The sequence below is a fragment of the Bactrocera latifrons genome, unplaced genomic scaffold (assembly GCF_001853355.1).
Source record: "Bactrocera latifrons isolate USDA-ARS-PBARC rearing strain unplaced genomic scaffold, ASM185335v1 scaffold_33, whole genome shotgun sequence".
Classification (NCBI taxonomy): domain Eukaryota; kingdom Metazoa; phylum Arthropoda; class Insecta; order Diptera; family Tephritidae; genus Bactrocera; species Bactrocera latifrons.
The window spans coordinates 1,006,820-1,025,873 of NW_017536963.1; the positions used below are offsets into that span (position 1 = coordinate 1,006,820).

The 19,054-nt window shown below is 36.0% G+C and overlaps 1 protein-coding gene and 1 long non-coding RNA gene across 2 annotated transcripts in view; both read left to right on the forward strand.

Moving 5' to 3' along the window:
- Nucleotides 1-18,463, forward strand: part of LOC108971192 (GTP-binding protein Di-Ras2-like) — a 79,521-nt gene extending 61,058 nt beyond the window's left edge. The window contains exons 5-6 of the mRNA XM_018937078.1: nucleotides 18,166-18,277; nucleotides 18,388-18,463. Of these exons, the coding sequence (XP_018792623.1) occupies nucleotides 18,166-18,277; nucleotides 18,388-18,463 (188 nt within the window). The remainder of the gene's footprint in view (nucleotides 1-18,165; nucleotides 18,278-18,387) is intronic.
- Nucleotides 2,371-2,874, forward strand: LOC108971193. The gene is made up of 2 exons (XR_001993529.1): nucleotides 2,371-2,480; nucleotides 2,544-2,874. It is a non-coding gene; the product is annotated as an uncharacterized LOC108971193 (long non-coding RNA).
- Nucleotides 18,464-19,054: the final 591 nt, after the last annotated feature.

Below are 19,054 nucleotides of genomic sequence, written 5' to 3' on the forward strand. Positions count from 1 at the left end.
GGCAGCTGATCTGCTGGTTTGTTAGGCTTTCGAATAGGGATTATACACCCACATTTCCAACTTTGAGGAATTCTGCCAAAAGAGAAAATGGCGTTGTATAGGTTTAATAGCCTAGTTTTAGTGGAATCAGATATATTTTTAATCATTACATAGCTAATCTTGTCGTAGCTAGGAGCGGAGCCTTTGGCCTTGTTCAAAAAATTATTGATCTCTTGGATGGTGATAGGCTTGTCAATCTCTTTAGCTGAGCGAATAATATTTTGTGGGGGGTGATATATTTCGTTTAATACTGGATTTTTGGACAACAAAGTCGTGAGGGAAATTTTTATTATTGGAATAACTAGACCAGTGATTTGCAAATGAGTTAGCAATTTCTTTTGCACAAGAAATGAGATTATTGTTTATTATAAGATGTGGAGCCGTAAAATTATTGTAAGAGCCCGACAGCTTTTTTATACTTTTCCATATTTCTTTAGGAGAAGATGATGGATTGATGTTACTAGTGATGTTTATGAAGAATTCTTTTTTCTCTCTTTTTGCAGAAAGTTTAAATTTGGCGTTTGCTGCCTTATATACCATGAGGTTTTGGTTAGACAGGTTGCGTTTAAAATCATACAGAGTAAATTAAAGATATTGAGTTGAAGTGAAAAATGTCAATCCGAAGCATCGAAAATAATTATATTAGGAATATGAACTTGAGACCAACACCAATTCATTTATACTGAGCGCCAAAGCATCAATACAAGTATAATATAATAACTTTTAAGAAAACGTATGCACTTAATTTTATTAAAATGCTAGCTGACCCCGCAGCCGTTGTCCTGCTTGAAATTATATGATTTTATGTTTTGAAATGAAAAGAAAGCTGAATTTATAATTTAATTTTTTATTTTTTTTTTCAATGTAACGCAGCTCGATAAATAACATTTTTGGTTTCTGTCCCGGTGTACAGAAAAGATGGTTTTCCAACTCTGGTTTGTGTTTCTTGATGGAAACATCATTAATTGTGAAACTCTTTTTTGATTTGCGCATTTCTGCATATGCGACCAGCCAGCAGCATCTCTCATAGTTCTAAACAATCTTTCCTCTGGAGCAACATTTGGAGTGCCATAGACGATAATTTCCTCACTTAATGGGATTGACATTTATTCAACACGAGCCTCTCAGCTTGTCGTGATTTCATTATTGCGTTTGGATCGGTTTGTCCAAATGATCAAAATAACCAAAATGATCATCTCTGCTTGTCGACGCTTCATGATTAAAATTTTCACTGCTACATTTTTCGCGTTCGAGATCTAGTCGGTACATTTGTGCATAGGTGCATATTCTTGGCAGATGGTCAACCCCTCCAAATGCAATAATGAAATCAAGACAAGCGATCAGTTTTTTTTTTTTTTTGTTGATTAGTAGGAGGAAGCATGAAAAGACGGAGTGCGGAACTCTGCTAAACCTAACCTACGAGGTACTGAGGGGCGCGTATTTCATATAAGACTTCGAATATGTTTGTCCATTTAGCAGAATTGTCTTTCTGATAGTTCGCCGGCTTTCTGGATTGAAAACTCCAAGCGGTTTCTTATTATGCTTTCGCAAACTTTGCCCATTGGGTTTTAGGATTAAAACCAGGCGCTGGACTTTCCAGGGATCGGGGAACATCCATTCTTTTTTGCGCAAAGGGTGGGCTTTGAAATTATGGCTACCTTTACAGCTCTGTTTGATATGCCACCGTTACCAGGTAAAATACCTTGTTTTTAATTTTTTTAGCTATGGCGAATAGTTCTTCATCTGTAACCAGTGGATATGATTCAGCAGCTTCGTTTCATTCGTGTGCTATTCTCTGTGGATAGGGCATAGTTGCAAAGCTTTCCCTACCATAACTCTTTTTCAGCGGATTCTCTGGACTTTCAGCCTTGTCGTACAGGTTTGTTATGCAGCCTACAAAGTTACGCATAGCTTGATTAATATGTCTCTGACCAGACATCATAGTTTCAAGCTACTTCATTTTTGTGCCCAGTTTACAAAAAAAAAATGACAGTTTCACTGTTCTGAATTTGCTTAGATTTTCTGCCTTTGTTATATTGGTCGGCATTTTCACAATTTTTTATTGGCCCAGCAGCGGTGGACTCCTCATTTTTGCCTTTTGGAGGCATTCTAAAAAATTTGGAACTCCTCCGAAAAGGATTTTCTGGTGTACACGCCAAACTATTTTCAGAGGCCATGCCTCTGCCAGCAAATATTTGGGAACACCTGCCAGTGGGTATGTTCAGTCCTTTATACCGAAACCTTAGTCCTTTTTTTAATGGCTGGCAATGCCTTAACCAAAAGCAAAGTGAAGAAGGAGAATGGAAAAAAGGAGAAACAGCTGATCGAGAAAACAAAACGGCAGATTCAAATTAAGCGCTCGTTTTGATCCGCTAATATAAGGGGAATATTTTAATTTATATTTTATTTTATGTAATTTACCAAGAAGTAATTTACCGCAAGTAAGTAAAAACAAAATATATAATCCAAATCAGATTTTACTTATCTGTTTCGTAAATGTTTAGGGACTACGAAGATACCCGTCTACTTCACTCAAACACTAATATGCTACTCCAAAGCGAACAGTCTCATGCTGACCAAATGCCAAACTCATCAAATGACGAAGTTATTCTCTATAGCATTCCCAATCCAGCACTAGAGGAAGGAGTGTTCAAAAATATGAGAGATACTGCTCACAGGCCGCATATTCAGAAGGACGCAAATCGAAAAAGAGTTTCACAATTAATGAAGTTGCCACAAAGAAACACAAACAAGTCAATTCAAAGAAATTTCCGCAAAATATTGTCACCTCGAGGACACTTCTAATCTTCAAAATGATCAAATGACAAATGAAAAGAAAAAAAGAATAAAGAAAGCCATATAAACTCAAGAAAATATAAATTCCAAATAAATTATAAACAAATTAAATTAAATAAGTACTGAAAAATTTGGAGTTTTTATGTAGAATACAAAGTTTCTGATAAATGATACTTTGGTCCAATACTTTATCCTTGATATCGCATAAACTTGATAGAAAATTTTGCAGGCACCTAGACTTATTCGAAATAGATATGGAGTTTTATATATATAAAAATTATGAGATTGGTGAGACAACCTAAATGCCGAGTGGTTGTGTGAAAAAAAGGCTTTATGAGTGCCGGGGTCAAAATTTGAAGATGGGCCCGCTTTGAAGTAAAAGCATATATATCTCTGAAACTACTCAACCAATTTCCACCAAATTTCGTACAGAACCTTATACTGACGATCCTATCTTATTGTGAAAGCGTATGCATACAATATGATTCTTTCACTTTCCACTACACAAATCAAGCAACAATTCGTGTCTCAAAATTGTCAAAATCGAAGCATAACCATTCAAACCTGCACATATCGAATATGTGGTCCCCGTGCGTATAGTTGACCGTTTGCCGTTTTTGAAATCCGTCCAGGGTATGAGGAAATGCCCGATTATAGTTTATGCTTCAATGAACAAATTTAAAGAATAATTATAATAAGCCAAAGCTTGTTGCAACAGAATTTCGAAGGCATTTGGCTTGCTTTTACTCTCAACCCTAAGACAACGTTTCTAAGTACAGTGACATCACTAGCACCTTTTAGCCAAAGCTCCTTCCAAACACACCTAACTTCACTTTCTGACACTTTAGACTTATATCGGAGTTACTGGTGCTCAGTTGATTTTCAGGGAGAAGAGAGATTTTCGGGGAGAATGAGAAGAGAACTCACGCAATTGCTCAAAGAAAGTTGGAGGCTATATTGTAATTCTATTTTTTTTATTTATGTTTTGCTTGGTGGGTCATTTGATTTTCCAATATTATTGCTTTGCCAACTAGATATGTAAACTTTACTTTGGTTATTGTTTTATGTAACTTCCTGCTTTTCACTTTATGATTTCTTTTTCATTTTATATGCCTTTTTTATTCCTTTACTTTGTCAGCGCAAATATTCGGAATGCTCACGGCCTCGCGTTGCTTTTGGCGTTTCTCAAGCATTCATTTTCCGATGTTTAAAATTTTTATTACTGTGATTGCACATATGTATGTATGTATATTGCGAGGCATTTATTTATATAAATTTTCCGCTTTTTTCCTCTACAGCTATATTCAAGCGCCACAGGCGCACACTTCCTTAGAAGTATAAATATGCCTTTATATCCATTTTACGGCGTTTTTCGTAATTCTTTAGATTTCTTTAAGCATTAAAATTAAAATTAAAATTTTAATGGTTTAATTATTTTGGTCTGCGGCATTGGCAGTGGCGTGCTTATTCCAACAATTATTCAATGTTGCTGTTGATTTTTGCGACAAAGTTGCCTCATAAAATTTATCCTGCGTGGAAGTTGTAGTAGATGGCGGGTAATTAAAATGCCAGGCAATTAGACGAAATTTACCATTTTTATGCATTGTTAAGTTTTATAGCAATTCTACACAGTTTCTTTTTGTTACTCTACTTAGCTATTTGACTTCAAACTCGCTACCAAGCCAATTTTGACAGATCATGCGTAAGTGATGTCAAGCTGTCATGCAATTTTTCTGCAGTGTTGTTTGGCATTTCATCATGGAAAGACGAACATCTGAACAACGTTTACAAATCGTTCTACTTTGTAAAGAAAATTCACCTTTTGTAAAGCTGCGTTTCGCCCCCTCAGAAAAAACAACGGCCTGATGTGCTTTGTGGGCCGGCGAAATCATCGGACCATATTTCGTCAAAAATAATGTTTTATCCGTAACCGCCAATGGCAACCGTTGTTGTGCCGAGATAACCGACTATTTGATACTTGAAATTGAGGCCCTTGATCTTGTCGACATTCTACAACTTGCGAGTTTCTACAAGGCGACACCACTTCCCTCACATCGCATCGTCAATGGATTTATTAAGAGAACACTTCTGTGAGCAGATAATTTGACGTTTTGTCCAGTCGATTGGCCACCAAGATCGTGTGATATCAAACCGTCAGACTTTCTCTTGTGAGCATTTGTAAAATCTAAGGTCTATACGGATAATACCGCTTCGATTCAGGCCTTCGAGCATCACGCTTGTCATTCGCCACTTTCCAGTCGAAATGCTCGAGCGACTTATCGAAAATTGGATTCAACACATGAACCACCTGACGTAGCCGCGGTCAACATTTGAAAGAGATAATTTTCAAAAACAAAAATTTCAAAGAATGTGCTTTCGAATAATAATAATAAACATTTTAAATCAAATTTGAAGTTTTTTCTTTAAAAATGTGGGAGCCTCGAAATGGTTCACCCTTTATAATCCATCTGTATATAATCACACTAATCCCTCAGTTTTTGACATATCGGCCAGACATTTTGCGCATATACCTTTCTCACCAAGACGCTGTTTATTTGTCGGGACCGCCGATATCGGACTCCCATATAAACTATATATATAAAGCTTCGTTATTTGAATGTTTTATTAGAACTTTTGATACAACAGTTAAATCAGTTCAGCACTTGTCCTAACCCTGAATATTATAAGTATTTTCGAACTTTGGCTCGACTTTCTATCACATATGTATTGTTTAATCTGAACGTAACGAAAATGTTGTAATATAAAAGCTGGCTAAAATTGGGCCTTATAAAAGGATTTCAAACCTCCGCTTGATCTTATGCTGTTTATACCGGTAAATATATAAGATATCTTAGAAAAATTAAGTGAAAATAACACATACGATGTCTGATAGTTTTATGACGAAAAAGTGTGAGATAGGTCCACAAATTACCCCAGCTCCCATATACTGTGTATATATCATGATTTGCTTTAGTTTACCAGACATATTGAGCCGGTTCGAGTGTGAATTATTCTCACCAAAATTTGCAAATGTTGTCAGGTCTTGATATTAAATTAGTAAAGAATGGCTAAGTGCGGTTGTAACATTTTTTAATAAGCAAATTGCTAGAATATAAAACCTTCGACTGTACCCGAACTTATTAACTCTTTCCTCTTTGTTGTTAATATTATTATATTTCTTAAAGTCGAACTTAAATTCATTTTGAATTTGTGTAATAGAAAACCAAAGTCATAAACGCAATCACTGCCGCCAAGGCACACGTGAGTGGATTTTAAAAATTTCGAGAAAAAACAATGAAAAAACACGGTTACGGTGTTGAATTTTGCATGTTTTACACGCCAACGCCACCAAACACATTCAAAAAAAAAACTAACCCCCCACCTGCTCTGAGCTTAAATGCGTTCGCGGATGACTAAATCAGAATTTAGGCTGAAAACCTAATAACGCATACATAAACACAAGCACACTCGCACAGACAGTGATGAAAGCATAAAAATCCCATACACATACCCATGCATATAAGTTTCCACTGTTAGGTGTATGTGTGTGTGCGCTATATTGTCTAAAGTCTTTAAATTTTGTGGGTCCCGGTTTCGGCACGTGTTTGCATACATATACTTTTTATATGCCTTCCTTTGCGGATTAGCATATATATAAGCATACATATTAGTGTGTGCGTGTGTGTTTATTATTATGAATATGGCTGAAAAAGCGTCATATTCATCCCTAGATTTCAGCCAAGCAGTCAGTCAAGTAACTTTTCACTGTCTAGAAAAACCGAGTAATTTTCCTGAAAAATTTCCTAAAAGAAACAAGTATGCGGAAAGTGGTTCTCAAAAGAAAGGGAAACTGTTTATGGTGATAATATCATAGAATATTATTATTTGGAAGAAAGAGCGTCAAAGTTTTATGCGTTTTGATGCTCTTTTGAAGAAAAGATTAACCGCAATTTAAAGAGGTGCCCTTACATACTGCGTCGGTGTATCTTCGGCACCATAAAGTAAATGAATTTCTAAACTTTTTATGAAACTTTTTAAAAATAGATTTTGGTAGATTTCAAAGTACACTTTTGATATCAAATCTTTCTCTTTACTGGCGTAGAAACGGCTTACGCGGTTATAATCGAGTTATAAACAGCGCGCCAATCGTTTCATCTTTCGCAAGGTGGCGCCAATTGGAGATTCCAAACGAAGCCAAGTCCTTTTCCACCTGTTCCTTCCAGCGGAATCGAGGTCTTCCTCTTCCTCTGCTTCCGCCGACGGGTACTGCATCGAATACTTTCAGGCTTAGAGTATTTTCGTCCATGACCTAGCCAAGGTAGCTGCTGTCTTTTAATTCGCTAAACTATTATTTTCTCCAGGAGCTGATTGCAGCTTCTCAACGTCGAACCTTCCTTGTGTGTTGACGTGAGTTTTTTTGCTGCACAGAGGCGAGTGCGTATATTCGCTACAGTAAGATAGCGGTCCAAGTCGATGTCAGGCGTACGCATATCTAAAACACTGGGCACGTGTCTTCCGTCTATCACAATATGATCGATCTGGTTAGTGGCTTTTCGGTCCAGAGACAGCTATGTAGGTTGATGAATGCCGGTATCTAGTACTTCAGATAGTTGTTTCCTTTTGGTGGCGTGCGTCTTTTACGTGGCGGATCCCAAATGCACCGCACAACCCTGGAAATGACCTTGAACTAGCACCTTTATAACTAACATCAGAATTTTCGAACATCCGGCTGATATTACTCAATCTAAATTGACATGTTAATAGTTGACAAAAATCGATAGAGGATGATGTGATATAGTTTTCGCTTTAATTTATTCACGAATAAGTATGTGTATTTAAACACTATTCTAAAAGTTATACGCAGTTAACGTTATGCATCAGTGTACTATATTCAAAAAGTAGTATACAATGTCATATAAGTAAGACAGAATGCATAAATCACTTGTATGAATGCTGGGGTAATTTCAGATATAACTTTAACTGCGTCTAACTTTCAGAGTAATGTTTTTTGACAAAAATTAATCTGATGATTTTTATAGAGCGAAAAAATTTTTATCACTTTTTCAAGGTTGTAGATTTACTTGCTTAATGCAAATATGAAAAAATGCCATGTTATACATGGAAATCGAATAACAATTTAGGCACGATTTAACTTGAAAAAAAATTCAGGAATAGTTGAAAAAAAAAAATCAATTTATCAATATATGTGTACTGACGAGTGATGTTCCCTCCATCCCTACACTTGCAAACTTCCATTCAAGCATATTGCCTCTAAATTGCTTATTTGCATGAGATTGTGTGGGTGGCTGCAAACTCCAATATTGTTGTCATAAAAGACTCAAATCGACTCAAAAAAGCAATATAGTATCAAGCAGCTGTTGCCAGTGCCATTACGAGAGCGCCTGCTATTTGGGGCAATAAAACATTCAAATGATATAGTGAGTGCGAATATTAGCGGTTTTGCTTGACACTTTTCGGAGCCGCATCGTTGAGCATGGAGAAATCAATAAAAATTTACAGTAACTTGAGTATGTGAACCACTTGCTCCCACCAGATATGTACATATTATACATATCATACATACATATATGTTTATTAGGGTGTGTCCAAAAAAAATTTTTCGTTTGATCCTCTGAAAAATCGGTTAAGCTCTTAATTGTAACATGAAGGTCTTGCATTTAATGGTTTTATGGTATATTTTATGGAAAATAGTTTGGCGGAGGACCTTCCTGTTAGAATTTGAAACTCATACTTGGAGAGGCTTTCTTAGAGCTGTCTATAAACCACTTTTTCAGAGCACGAGGCCGTAAACAAATATTATCTTTTTTGCCGCACCCTATATGCAGTGCAGTGTTCGTCTACAAATTTATTACAAATTGTCCCATCATTGGGAGCGTGCGAGTTTTTGACGCATGTTTTTTTTTTTATATCATCTCTTTGTTACATTCCTTTTATTTTCCACTTCATCGCCTTCGAGTGCAACATAATATTCAATTTGAAATATCTCTTTTATCGTTTGCAGTTTTTCTTGTTATTTTTTAAGCTTTCGTTTGCAGTTTTTCAATAAATTAATATTTTAAATTTCATTTAAATAGTATAGACCGTTTTAGTATTTCAAAATCTCTCTTGTAATTGGAGCTAGATTGTTTTCATCTTCACTGAACTCTTTCAATGTCGTGGTATATCTCGAACAGCCTATCGTTCTATCGACTGCGGTATTCGCCGTTGCCAATGCGTAGAGCACAATAAATCTTCTGCTTAACCATTCTCTCGAAAACTCGTAACGTCGACTTATCGTCCATGCCTCTGCACAATAAAGCAGGACCGGGATGATGAGTGACCTGTAGAATTTAGTTATTGTTCGTCGAGAGAAGACTTTACTTCTCCATTACCCACTCAGTCCGAAGTAGCACATTGTTATTGCTGTTAATACTGGTTCCTAGCTAAACGAAATTTTCTACGGCTTAAAATTTGTGACTGTCAACAGTGACGTGGGAGCCAAGTCGCTTGTGCGACGACTATTAGTTTGATAACAAAAGATATTTCTTCTTACTGTCATTTACTGCTATTACCATTTGTTTCGCTTCGCCAGCAGCGCACACTGTTATAGAAGATTGTACCTTCTCTATTCAGATCTGCAGTTCGAGTCGTGTCTGCACGCGATGTTCTTCTGGTATCGGACGAATCGGAGAGGTCATTCCCGATCCTAATGAAGTTTTTGGTATTGTTCAACGTCAGTTTACATAGCTGTTTTAATTTTTCGGGGATACCAAATTCAGACCTAGTGGCATGGAGGCAGCTCCTTTTCGTGCTATCGAATAAAATCGACAAAGAGGTGGTGAGTGTCGATGCTCTTTTCACAGATATTGTCGAAGAATTGGCACATGATGAATATTTGGTCAGTTGTTGATTTTTCTGGCCTGGAGACATACTAATAAGGTCCAATCACTTGGTTGAGTATGCCCTTTTTACTGATTGGACAGAGCAAACTTAAACACCAATCGCCAGGCATGTTTCTACAAATATGCTGGTGCATGCTTCTTATCATTTTTTTGCCGTGATCCATCGGGTTCACAATCTTCTGGGGTTATGCTTTCCCTGCCATTTTTAAGTAAATAGTTTCTTGTGATAAAACCGTGGCTATTTGCGACGGAGTTATGAGAAAACAATAGGGGTTGAATCGCGATGAACCGTCGCAAACGGTGACCAAGCTGGAATTGACGGTCAGAAAGGTTTTGCTATGTGTTTTGTGGAATGAAATGAAAATCATCTACTCCAAACTCCGTCTCGACTACCAAATTCTCCATTCGGAACTCTGCTATCAACAAGTAGATTAGCTAAGAAAGAAGGCACCCCCAAGGCACTCAAGGGAGGTTTAAATGCAAGCAGCTTATAGCCCAGACCTGTAACCAAGTAATTGTTAGCTTTTTCTGTCTATGACGAATGATCTGGCTAGTACGAAATTCGCTTCAAAAGTCCCAGTTTTTTGGCAATGGATTACTAGAATTCTATGAGCATATCATTATGAAATTACTTTCAAAATGCCAATAAGTTATCGAAAAAAACGTTGCATAATCGAATTACTCTAACTGTGATAAATAAAACCTTCAATTTATCCCTATAACAATGGATTTATATTTTTTATTGTTTNTTTGTTGAATATTAAAATTTGTTGTTATTGTGCTTCTCCATGATTTATCATATTTTGATTTGACAAATTTCAACAAGATTACCAATTGTGGCGTTCAAATTTTGTCGAAATTTACTAAATTCTCTAACTTGTCGAAATAAATGCTTTGGCGAATAGACCAAATACTCGTACATGTGGTTATGTACCACAAATGTTCAATACAAACACATTCCACCCAAATACGTAATAATTTCAATGAAAATACTTTCAATAATTTTGCTTCAATACATCTCATGGTGCACATATGCATACATGGAATATACGATATTTAAATAAATATTCGCATGCCTTGTAGGAACAGCGTTTTATAGAGAGGGTACCGAGCAGATAAATTAGACCTTTTGAGACTTTTCTTTAAGATAGTAGTCAGATTCTATACAAAACTTACATATAAATACCGCTAAAATTTGGCTTAAGAACTTGACATATGCTCTTTATTTAGCTTTCGGTCGCTGTTCTCAAGGAATTGGTCTCCACAAGGGCTACTAAATAAAAACTTTCATAAACTGTGTTCAGATTATTCTATACTTTGTTAATATTCAGATTTTTTTTATAATCACTAACGAACAACTCACTTTCCTTAGGCCCAAACAAACTTAAAGAACAGTGCACTTCACATAGTAACTTAAGCATTTAAGACTGCAACAACAGCTAAAAGTAACTATTCAAGTGTATTTTTCATCGCTATTCAAATATGGCACCAAAGCTGATAAGGAGCATGCATCAGCTTCTTTGTAGAATATGGTCCGACGAAAGCATACCAAACAATTTAGATTGGTGTGAACTGCCTAATCCACACGAATCAACCCAAACGAAGTTTTAGACAAGGCGACTCTCTATCGTGCGCTTTCTTCAATCTACTSCTGGAGAAAATAATTCGAGGTGCAGATCTAAATAGAGAATGTACACTTATGGTAGGTATGTACAGCTGCTGGCGTAAGCTGATGATATTGATTCCATTGGCCTCAACTCCCGCGCCGCTAGTTCTGCTTTCTCCAAAATGGATAAGGAAGCGAAGCGTTTGGGTCTGATATTGAACGAAATATATCCAGATGATGATGATTCGGAAGAAAACTTAGACTAAACTAAAATCATACTAAAGATATCTAGAAGTATTTTTCTTTTTCATAAACTTATTTCAAAGAGAAAAAATCTACAAATGTTTTTTTCTTGCTGAATGTAATAACAGTTTTGAAGTCAAATCTGATTTGCAAAGCTTTTCCTACAGGATATGTTGGCATAACAATAACTTAAAAAGCCAAAAACAATATGCAATTGCATAATAATTGTCCAAATATGAGTTTATAAATTCGAAATATTTTCAGGTATTTGTGAATTGAAGCGAAAAGTTCATCGGTTGGGCGAATTGGTTTTTGGGTTGAGCTATGCGTTCTGCTTTACCGTCATTTCAGAGTACACAACTTCAAACAATTACAATCTTGCTGAATGAAAACAAGTTTTAATGGTTTTCGCAAATAGTAGACGGAAACAAAATTTGATATTTTAAATTTCAAATAAAACAAAAGCAACAATTTAAACAGGAGTGTGTGTATTTTTGTACAGATTCACATTTTCCTATAAATTCTTCAATAAATATAAATATCAATAAAGCAATTGCTCGCATTTCTAAGCAAAAGCAATTTTGATGATAAAAGACACGAGTTATCCAAGCTATAACATACACATGAAATGCATGAAATTTCATGCGGATAGACGTTACGGCAATATCGAACAATTACAGCACTTGTCTAATAAATTACGAACGAAGAAAAAAATATGCAGAGTTCTAACTTTAATCATTAATAAAAACATAAATATTTGGCTTATTTTAGAAAAAAAAATATTTTTTATATGCTATATATATTAAACTTAAATTATTACATTTTTTTATTGCATCATATTCAATATTTTATCGCTACGCTTTTATTTTTTAACACAGCGTTTATTCTATCAGGCATGCTTTGAATGCATTTTTGTATCAAGCTATGCAGTTCGACGTTATTTGTCCAGACATCTTCAATGTGTCGCTTTAAAATGTCAATTGTTGTGTTACTTAGTTCATAGACCTGTCCTTTAAGATATGCCCAACAGTTCTCGATTGGATTTAGGTCCGAAGAATTGACAAGCCAAGACAGGACTTCCAAATGCAATTAACTTAGGATATTCATGCTGCTTCTAGCTGTATGGCATGCAGCCCCATCTTACATAAAGGTATATTCTTCTGGCGGAAAGTTAAGTTGTAGATATGTAGTGAACAGATCGCATTGTGCCTTCAATGAATTGTAAGGGACCAGGATCTCCTCCAGAAATGCAGCCCGCAATCATCACTGAAGGCGGGTGTTTTACCCGGGGAAGAACACAGGAGCTAGAATATCGTTCCCCCTTTCTTCTGCGAACGTAATTTGCCGTCTCAGTCACTGCTTCCAAACGACATTCAACGCTAAAAATATCTTTTAAATGTTCAATACAATTTTTATGTGCTTAATATTGTTCGTTTAAAAAAATATAAAAAGGAAATAAATTTAAAGAATGTAAACGTTTTAGAAACGTACCTTGCTCTAGTATATTGAATCTATCCGTTAATTTTGGCTTCTTCGCTGGTTTCCTACATTTTAAGCCGTTTTCGTAGAATCTTCTGCGTGGAGTATGAAGAGATATCTTAACGCCAGCGCTTCTAATGTTTTGTAAAATATTTTGCGCTGACGCAGGTCTATTTTTTAGCGCTTTTCTTACGATGAGGCGATCTTCCCTTCCACTCGTTACTCTCTTTCTCCTGCAGTTTGAGCGATTACACAGTACAACAGCTAATCTGGGGGGTGAAAAATTCCAAGTCAGGGTGATGGTACTAGATCATAATAGTAAAACCCTCAAAGGGTTTTTCGTTCGTATGTGTCAGTTTTTTTTATGACATTTTAAATTTCTTCCTTATTTCCCATGGTTTTCCATCTTAGCAAATTATTTTTTTCCAGTCAGGCGTACTAAATGGTCCAGATATACGAAAGCTGATTAAAAGTGACGCATTCAACAATATTTTTATTGACGCTGAATTGAATGCATGGCAGGCAATCAAAGAAGTAATAGAAGGCTTGTTGAGAAAGCATCGTTCTAACAACTAGGATGTTTCTGTCGCAAGGATGTTAAGAGCATTCTCGGAAATGTTTTTTTTTTCGGGTTTGGCCAAAATGTTACTACTAAGCGAAAAAACAGCAAGATAAGGAAAAAAGGGATATTAAGGTCATAAGGTCATAAAAAAACTGACACATACCAACGCCAAACCCTTTGAGGGTTTTACTATTATGACCTAGTACCATCACCCTGACTTGGAATTTCTCACCCTTCAGACAATAATCCCAAAACTCCACAGTGTTATTATCACTAATCATATTCTCGTTAAGAACTTCAATAAGCTTTTTTTTATTTCAGTAGAAATACCAACAATTTTGGCAATTTCTGAGTATCTCGAAGCTTCTTCTTTCAAAAGAGCTCCAACTTTTCTTTTATGGTAAAATGTCACTTTTCCTACCCATTTCCTTTATAAAAACTTCAATTAGGAAACGCACGTGTCTTTGACAAAGATTTATTATTTGTGTACTTACCTTTTGTTTCATATATTTATCTTTCTTTCGCCAATAAATTTCGACAATATTCTTAATTATTTAAAATTATAATTTACGAAAAATCAGCGTAAGTCGTTCTCCCACTTGGTAAAAAGTGAATGATCAAAATTGAAAAAGAGCGCTGACGCCAAAAAAAGAGCAATGTAACGGTAATCTTACTCAATATATCACATTCTAGACATATCTACAAAAAAAAAAAGAAAAAACACACAGCTTACCATGTTTGCTTAAGTTTTTGAAATAAAAGCGAATGAAGTTGCCACAATCGAATGTAATATTAAAAAGCTTTCAATTTTTGCTCTCGTTCGTAATTTGTTGGACAAGTACTGTATGTCTGACCATAATTGCACACGAACTTCGCACTCATTGGTATTCAGTTCGCTAGAGACTCCCATACGCTCTGACCGGTCAGCCCTCCCAGTGACTTTCAGTTCTCTCAGCACTGTCTGCCCTCTTGGTTCACTTCAGTACTTCATTGCTTTGGCGCCAAACTTCGTTGTTTCCATTACTTTGCATCTCGGCCGCAATGTGGAAACATTGCATCGTTTGCCTTCATTCAAAACTTTTTCTTTTTTCATTCTACTTCTTCTTCGCTGCATTCAATTGTAGTTCTGGGGTTTTATTAGCCCACTGGCATTAGCACCGCAACTACTGAGCTGTGTTAATAGCTCTCGCTGTTGTTGTTGTGTGCTGATAATCTTCGCCACTTCGTGCACAAGTAATTGGCAAAAGTTTTTATTGTCTCGAACTTATGCTGTGGCTATTTTTAGTCATTTTACATAACACAGTTGCATTTTTAACACACATTAGACAATAGATGTGCATTTGTATGAATATTTGGCCTGGTTTTGTCTACACATACATTATTGATTCTTGCTAGCCTCTCTTATTTGCATGAACATAACCGTTTCTCCATATTCTTTACTCCGTTAGTTATTCAGTCATTTTGGAAACCCAATTTCGTTTTGCTGCCTGTGGATTTTGCCAAGACAAATTGCAGTTTAAACGCACAATTAAATTGTCAAATGGCTTTGTACTTTAAAGACAATTTAGGAAGCTTAGCATAATTTAGGACTTTGATATATGTTTGAATTATAAGCAAACTGTTTGATTTGTAAGATCAAACTTTTAAATTTAAATAAGATGCTTCATATCCTTACCACTGGTGGGGGGGAAATAAAGATTTTATTTAAGCTGAGAACTATTTCATTCTACGAGAAGTGTTTCCTTCTACAAGAACTATTTTAGTCTGATTTTATTTGAAATTTTCACGTATTTAGATACAATTTTAAGAACTATCTTAACTATCTTAATATATGTGTATGTGTGCATGTTCATATGTATGTAGCATATTGTTTATGCAACATGGTATGGGGTTGTTTTTAAGTGCATATGCATATTTGTATTCAATTGCCTAAATGCATATCTTAGGCCAATATGTTATCTTACGTAAATATGTTTGTTTGTTAATTGTTGAGTGCATACTGATGTATGTCAGTACAGACGTGCCTGATGTAAATGTATGTATGCGTTTTTATGTACTGTTGTCTAAAAAGTCTTGCGGTATTTTTGCTAGTTGGCGCTGAGAGCGCGTAGTTCTAGTTTTTTTCGTCGCATCGGGTCATGCTATACCTTTTTGGAAAGCCCATTTCACGCGCTAACACGGCATATTTTACAGTGCTACTGCGATAAAGGCAAAAATGCATCTCTAGCCGCCAATAAAATTTGTGCAGTTTATGGGCCCGATACAGTTTCCATTTCCATCGCACAACGATGGTTTCAACGTTTTCGTTCTGGTGTAGAGGTGGTCGAAGATGCGCCACGCTCCGGAAGGCCTGTCGTCGAAAATTTCGATAAAATCGAAAGAGACGAAAGAGACCGGCATAATAGCAGCCGTAGCATGGGTCAAGAGCTGGTTTTATGAACAATTGAAAATTCAATAAAAATACCGCAAGACTTTTTTGACAACCTAATATTTGTTTTGTACTGCCTCAGCATTGGCGAAGATAAACCTCTTCCCACTTCAATATATTTGAACAATATACATATATATTTAAATATATTTAACGCATGATGAAAATTTAAAAGAGAAATTGTTTTGAATGCAAATGCAGAGATACAAGGTTTATACGAAAAATAATAAGATTGATTTTCTCCCGCCGCGACTCGACTTCGGCGCGTGCGCGCACCGACTAGATTCTAAATTATTAACCAAAAGACCTTAAATTCAAAGTAAATGAAGGATTTTTTTTTTTTTTTTTTTTTTTTTTGACATGTGGTTTCTATTACATTGTAATGATATGGTCAAAACTTAAGATTTATCATAAAGAAGTGACCACCGCGGATGGTTCAAATAAACTTCAGGCACGAGACCTGCGACCACATTTTGCAGCAATTAGGTCAGCAGTGACGCACTGAGTATTAACTTCCAAGATGTCAATCGCTTCTGACTTAGCTGCTTAGACAAGCGAATTCACATAACCCCATAAAAAGTAATCCAGCGTTTTTAAATCGAACGTGCTTGGCTAATGATGCTAAATAATGCGTTCCCAAAAAGTTTTCTTCAATAAAATGATTGTTTCATTAGCTGTAGAGTATCTAGCGATGTTTTGTTGGAATCAAAGCTTGCCTACATCACCATCCTACATTTCAGGCATTTTTGAAAAAATTATTCCCACTGCCCACAGAAAACTCCATAGAATGACGGTTTTGGAATGTAAAGATGTCTCAACAATGGCTAGTGAATTATTATTTGTGTGTGTCTTTTTTGATATTTTCGACGGCAATCACCTCTTTTAGGCGTCCACAGCGTTCACCGTCTTTCACCGCGTTTAAACTGAGCAGCCTTATTGGTTGTTGGTAGATTTTCTTGAACAGTCTACGGAAGCTCGTGAAGCCAAGTGTTTGCTTCAACTGTATTTTTGTATTTCAAAAAACAATATTTATCAACATGTGAAATTAATTTTTATTATTATTTTTTTCACAATGAAATAGTTGCTTACCTCAAAATGATATAAATCACAAACTAATTACTCGGCAGTTCTCAAATTTATACACGCGCTTTTTGAGGGTTATGTCTAACTAAAAACTATATGGATTCAATTCTGGTGGCGCCATATACTATATAGTATGAGTCCGCCCGGGTCTTTTCAATTTGCCTGTTAGTTCAATGCGACGGTGTATGAACTCACTGGAGTCTTATACGATACTCTTTTCCGCAGCAGCAGTAACGTCTTCGATGCACACTGTACAGCGTCTTTGAGGATGTACATTATCCACTAGAATAAACGCATTGTGAAACCGATTCATGGCTGCTCGAATTACCGCCTCTAATGAGCGATTATGTCGACCACATATTGGATGAACCAGCTGTCAAAATACCAACTTCGAAAAAAATATTGCTTCATTGAATACCACATGTCTAATGCTAATAAACGTTTTACTACAATGCTAATAAACCAAACCTGAATTCATATTATTAATTTTTTTTTTTTTTTAATATTTACGTGGCAATTTAATTTTAATAATATTTAAATAATTTTAGATCGGCAAAGTGTGCGAAAAGGTGTGGGTCCAACAAATGGCAGTGGAATATGGCCAAAACAAAATCTTGGTACAGGTAGTACAGTATTCTATTGATGTTTCCTATAACCTGCCAATCCCAATAGGACACCAAAGCCTACTCCTTGTTGTTGTGTATACAAACATAACTAATATATGTGTTAGAACCTCTGCGTACCCAAGTGTATGTGTCAAAACCTACATATAATGGTTGGATGATAAAAATCAAAAACCTGCAATTTAGCTCGTATATATCCTACTCTTTACTGCCTTCTAATACTCCACCGTCTTATAGCTATATTTCTCAAACTATGTATTCTCCACATGTCTCCGAAGGAGACTTCCTGTGTAATATTTCAATTGTTACCGCTATGAAAAACTGTTAATTTTGTATTATTGTTGTACACTTTTATTAAATAAGTATTATATAAATTAACTTAATTTTTATATCTTCTTCCGCAGACAAGAATCGCAATGCCAGTCCTTCCGTTTCCGGTGATAAAAAGTCCAGCTTGGTCGAAGCGGTTGATCCAGCCACCAGCAGCGGCGATGCCAAACTAAAGCCCAGATCTAGGTCCGTATACTACTATTAGTTTTGCTCTACATTTACCACTTCCCACACCCTTAGCTTTGGTGGGTGTGATGCTGATGAAAGACTAATCAAGTATATGCTACAAATTGCAGGTCACTCATACGCCGTGCATCACGCAAAACCAAGCAGCAAATAAACAACGCATCCGATGACTGTAATTTGCAATAAAGCAGCGGAAGGAGGCAAGCGTAAAAGGTTGATTGGGCAAAAATATATATAATTATATAATAAACAATAAATCACCGAAGCAAACGGGACCAAAGCAGCAACAAAAACAAGCAACAATAAGCAGCAAAAAAAGCAAAGACAAGCGGAAACTCAAAGTTCCAATTGTCGACACGGGCATGGGCAAGTGTGTGTATGTATGCGTGCTGGTGTTGGTGTGCAAGTAAGTAGGCATAGACGTGTGTGTGTGTGTGTACATTGTGAATATGTACAATTATAATTAACAGTCGTCAGAGAGCATTCACCGCAAATAATCGCGTGAATGATGACGGCGAAAAAATTACACATTTTGATATGAACGCTTAATTCGAACTACTCTACTTATATAATATATGATAATAACAAAAACAAAACAAGCGTCGTTGATTAGACGGAAAATAGCTATGGTTTTGTCGATAAGTACGTGTGTGTGTGTGTTGTTACATATGTTTGTTTCCACATATACAAACACACTGATGCAGTTGTGTATGCATAGGTAGGTAGTTATTACGGTTAAAAGCGACAAATTAACGGCTTAAAAAGAATTAAAAAATA